The sequence below is a fragment of the Heteronotia binoei genome, chromosome 20, assembly GCF_032191835.1.
Source record: "Heteronotia binoei isolate CCM8104 ecotype False Entrance Well chromosome 20, APGP_CSIRO_Hbin_v1, whole genome shotgun sequence".
NCBI classification, from domain to species: domain Eukaryota; kingdom Metazoa; phylum Chordata; class Lepidosauria; order Squamata; family Gekkonidae; genus Heteronotia; species Heteronotia binoei.
In genome coordinates, this window is record NC_083242.1 from 34,794,189 (window position 1) to 34,799,188 (window position 5,000).

Genomic DNA, 5,000 nt, shown 5'->3' on the forward strand with positions numbered 1-5,000 from the left:
GTGTCCCCATCCTTACCTTCTACCAGGGCCCATCCCCAGGTGCCCCGGGGAGGAACCTCTGGTCTGGCGGTAAGGCCCACGTACGTGCGGGATTTGATGGTCTCAATGTGCTCCGCGTGAGTGGCGTCCCGTTCCTGAAAATGCACGTTTTTGCTCAGGAGAACCCCAGGAAGGGGACGCCCTGACCTTCCCACCGTAGCTCTCCACTTATTCGGTTTTTAATTTTTTATCGTGGGACGGTCCACTTGACTAGCAGGACCGAGTAGCCCGCACTAGCCCCAACCTCGTCACACCTCGGAAGCTAAGCAGAGTTGGCTGCGCTCAGGACTTGGAAGGAAGGACCCTGAAGGAAGACTGGAGTCGCTATGCAGGGGCAGGCAATGGCCAACCACCGCTCAACGCCTCTTCCCTTGAAAAAGCTGCAATGCGGACCTTCAGAGGGGTCACCACAAGTCGGCCCGCAGCCAGGCAGCGCACGTCACTTACTTGAAGCTAGTTTTGGGGGAAAAAAAAACCAGCCTTCAAATAAAATAAGGACAATATTCTGAGGAGTCCCCCGCGCAGAGGATTAAACATGCATGCATTTAAGGCACCGTTAAGATGGTGATAAGCAGGGATGTGGGTTCAAATCTGGCTACAGTCATGCCCAGCCTTGGCTTCTGGTCCCCTGTGGACACCACCCACATTTCTGAAGTACGTTTTGGTGAACAGTTGCACTATCCAGGGCTCCTTCCCCTTTTATTAATTCTCTACTGCCCTGTAAAAAAAAAATCAATTCCACACAATGTTTTCCTACAAAGTTCTCTGCGCTGAAGAATAGGGGGGGGGGGGAGGGGGGGGAACCCTGACATTGTTTTTTCAGACTGCTCGAAAGGACATAGAAATGAGCGCCTTTCGGAAGCACACGGTTTTTACATGCCCCTGTCGCACTGCGGAACATGCTACTGACCGATGCCGTGCTTCTCCATCAGGGAGATGAGATCCGCTTCTGTGAGCAGCTGGGGCGGGCTGGTCTCCCCATCAATCATTTCCACAGTGGTGGGCTGAAAGCGAGACCCTTTTTCGTACACGGGGATAACCTGCGGAGGGTTTTTGTCAGAGGAGAAGGAAGGAAGGCAGGGAGAGAAAAAAACACAGTGAAACCGGTTTTCATGGGAGGCAAACTAAGCTCAGAGCACTGTTTCTAATGTATGGGGAGGAGGTGCAACCGTTTCAAGGAGCATCCACTCTTGCCATTTCATCTGGGAGTACTTTCATTTTCCCACTGTCCCTCTGCTTTTGCACCGCTCCTATCTCTGTGTAATGAGAGAAGTATTCTTTCTGCCTAGTCCTCAGGGATGGCCAAGGTAATCTCTGGCTGATTATGTTCATACCTGCAAGGGGGCCTGGGAAGTTATGGGGGGAGGGATCGTCTGCTTTGCAAATGTATAACAGTCTGTTTGAATGTATAACAGTCCTGAACCTGAAACTAAGTAAAGGGGCATTTGCCTGCCATAGGACAGTTTTCGCAAGAACCATCTTGCCCTGACCTGTCATGTATCAATAAACAGCTATTCTTGAAATGGGACTGCCGTTGATCATCGAACTGTCTGGGAATTTGACAAATTGGACTTTATTACAGACCTGCCCCCCTCTCAAGGGAAGAAAAAATACTTTCCCTCGTTACACAGAGATAGGAGCGGTTGCAAAGCAGAGACCAATGGAAAGTGAAAGTACTCCCAGATTAATGGCAATAGTCCTCTCTTGACAGCAATGTCCCTCCACCTTCTACGCTGGACAAACAGGGCCAACGAATGACAAAGAATAAATGGACATAAGTTTGACATTAGAAACCAAACCAGTGGGGGTATATTTAACGCCCCCCCAGGACATTCAGACGCTGGCTTCAGAGTAGCAGTTCTCCTACAAAGGAATTTCAAAGGGAGATGAGGAGAGACTGCTGAACTGCAACTATAATAATGAAGCTCAAGACAATACATCCTCCTGGGACTGAATTGAGACCTAGGTTTTCCTGCCTCATTACCAATGCTGATTTCTCCATGCCTGCTGCCCCCGTGCATATTCCCACCAAATCCAACCATGCCCGCTACTGTCATTCAGCATCTGAAATTGCTCCATCTCCCCAGATATAAGAAACAGATGGGACCCACAAGCTAGCTGTATCTGAAGCAGTGGACTCTCGAAAGCTGATGCCCCTGACACAGATTGTGTTCATCTTTGAGGTGCTACTGGGACTCTTGCTTTTTTCTGCAGTTTACATATTGTCAAGGGCTAGCCATTGAGAACACACGTGGCCCATTTGGAAAACAGCTACACTAGATGCAGGCCTGTTACCCACTTCAATTCAAGGTGTTGGTTACAGCCTTTACGACCCAGAAACCCACATATTTGAAGGACAGTCTCCTTCCATATGTCACTGTGAGCCAGCTATGGTTGTCAGTCAGAAGAAGAAGAAGAAGAAGCTGATATTGGATTTATATCCCGCCCTCCACTCTGAAGAGTCTCAGAGCGGCTCACAATCTCCTTTCCCTTCCTCCCCCCACAACAGAAACCCTGTGAGGTAGATGAAGATATTGGATTTCATATCCCGCCCTCCACTAAGAAGAGTCTCAGAGCGGCTCACAATCTCCTTTACCTTTCTCCCCCACAACAGACACCCTGTGAGGTAGATGAAGATATTGGATTCATATCCCCGCCCTCCCACTCCGAAGAGTCTCAGAGCGGCTCACAAATCTCCTTTACCTTTCTCCCCCCACAACAGGACACCCTGTGAGGTAGATGAAGATATTGGATTTTATATCCTGCCCTCCACTCCGAAGAGTCTCAGAGCAGCCCACAATCTCCTTTATCTTCCTCCCCTACAACAGGCATCCTGTGAGGTAGATGAAGATATTGGATTTATATCCCGCCCCTCCACTCTGAAGAGGTCCTCAGAGGGGCTCACAATCTCCCTTTTACCTTCCTCCCCCCCACAACAGGCACCCTGTGAGGTAGATGAAGATATTGGATTTATATCCCGCCCTCCGCTCCAAAGAGTCTCAGAGCGGCTCACTATCTCCTTTACCTTCCTCCCCTACAAACAGACACCCTGTGAGGTAAATGAAGATATTGGATTTATATCCCGCCCTCCACTCCGAAGAGTCTCAGAGCGGCTCACAATCTCCTTTACCTTCCCCCTCCACAACAGACACCCTGTGAGATAGATGAAGATATTGGATTTATATCCCGCCCTCCACTCTGAAGTCTCAGAGCGGCTCACAATCTCCTTTCCCTTCCCCCCCACAACAGACCCCCCTGTGAGGAAGATGAAGATATTGGATTTTATATCCCGCCCTCCACTCTGAAGTCTCAGAGCCGCTCACAATCTCCTTTACCTTCCCCTCCACAACAGGACACCCTGTGAGGTGGGTGGGGCTGGAGAGAGCTCTCACAGCAAGCTGCCCTTTCAAGGGACAACCTCTGCCAGGGACTATGGGCTGACCCAAGGCCATTCCTGCAGCTGCAAGTGGAGGAGTGGGGAATCAAATCCAGATAAGAGTCCGCACACTTAACCACTACACCAAACTGGCTCTCATCTTGTGGCTCATCTAGCTTTAACTAGAGGCCTCAGGTCTTTTCCACTGTGGATCTGGCTCTGTGGAATGGGGTCCCGTTATATTCAAATACATCAAACCAGCCTTTTCTGTCTGCTTTTCCTAGATAAAGTTATAAGAATATAAGACCCCTGCTGGATCAGACCAATAGTCCCATCTAGTCCAGCCTCCTGTCTCACACAGTAGCCAACCAGGTCCTCTGGAGGCCCAACAACAGCGCAGAAAAGGGCCGAGGCCTTCCCCTGAGAAGAACCTCAGAAGAGCCCTGCTGGATCAGACCCAATGGTCTATTAAGTCTAGCTTCCTGTCTCACACAGTGGCCAGCCAGTTCCTCTAGAGAGCCAACAACAGGGGCAGAGAGGCCAAGGGCCTTCCCCTGAGAAGAACCTCAGAAGAGCCCTGCTGGATCAGACCAGTGAGGGTCCATCTAGTCCTGCCTCCTGTCCTCACACAGGGGGCCCGATCAGTTTCCTCTGGAGGGCCCACAACAGGGCAGAGAGGCTGAGGCTTTCCCCTGAGAAGAACATCAGAAAAGCCCTGCTGGACCAGACCAGGGAGGGTCCATCTAGCCCACATCCTGTCTCACACAGTAGCCAACTAGGTCCTCTGGAAAGCTAACAAGAGGGCACAGAGGCTGAGGCCTTTCCCTGATATTGCCTCCTGCTCTGGGATTCAGAGGATTACTGCCTCTGAATGTGGAAGTTCCCCTCCGTCACCGTCAGGAGCCTTCTCCTCCATGAATCTCTCTAATCCCCCTTTGAAAAGCTTCGTATTCCTGTGGCCCTCACTACATCCTCCGGCCGCGAATTTTCCCATTTTGATCACTCTCTGTGAAAAGCAGTCTTTCCTTCTGCTGTTACCTTGTCACTCCACTTCTCATACGGGGTAGACTTCCAGGTAGTTTTCTGGCCAAGATCATGAGCCCCGTGAGCCACAAAGCGTTCGTTGGCTATCTCGATCTCCCACCGTCGTTTTCCTGCCCCCTTAGCATCTTGGGAACAGCAAGCCAGGAAGTGGGCGTACGACGAACTCGTAGAGCCGTTGCTCGTTCCCCTGGCGGCAGGTGGGCGAAATGAAACGGCAGCCTGAGCAACGTTCTGTCCCCGCTTTTGCCCTCGTTTTTGAGACACAAACAGGGCTTCGGCGCGGACAGGTTTATGTTCTCTCAACCTATCTGACCTCACAGGGTTTATCGCGTGGGATAAAATGGAGGAGCGGAGAACAAAGCACCGCCTACTCCTGAAAAACTACAGTCATCTCTGGAAGAAGAAGAAGATATTGGATTTATATCCCGCCCTCCACTCCGAAGAGTCTCAGAGCGGCTCACAATCTCCCTTTCCCTTTCCTCCCCCACAACAGACACCCTGTGAGGTAGACAAAGATATTGGATTTATATCCTGCCCTCCA

General features: G+C 50.8%; 1 protein-coding gene across 1 annotated transcript in view; it reads right to left on the reverse strand.

Moving 5' to 3' along the window:
* Nucleotides 1-935: 935 nt before the first annotated feature.
* TOP3A (DNA topoisomerase III alpha) overlaps nt 936-5,000 on the reverse strand; it is a 22,539-nt gene continuing 18,474 nt past the window's right edge. The window contains 3 exon segments of the mRNA XM_060260575.1: nt 936-1,079; nt 4,454-4,609; nt 4,611-4,646. Coding sequence (XP_060116558.1) covers nt 942-1,079; nt 4,454-4,609; nt 4,611-4,646 — 330 coding nt within the window. The 3' untranslated portion in view covers nt 936-941.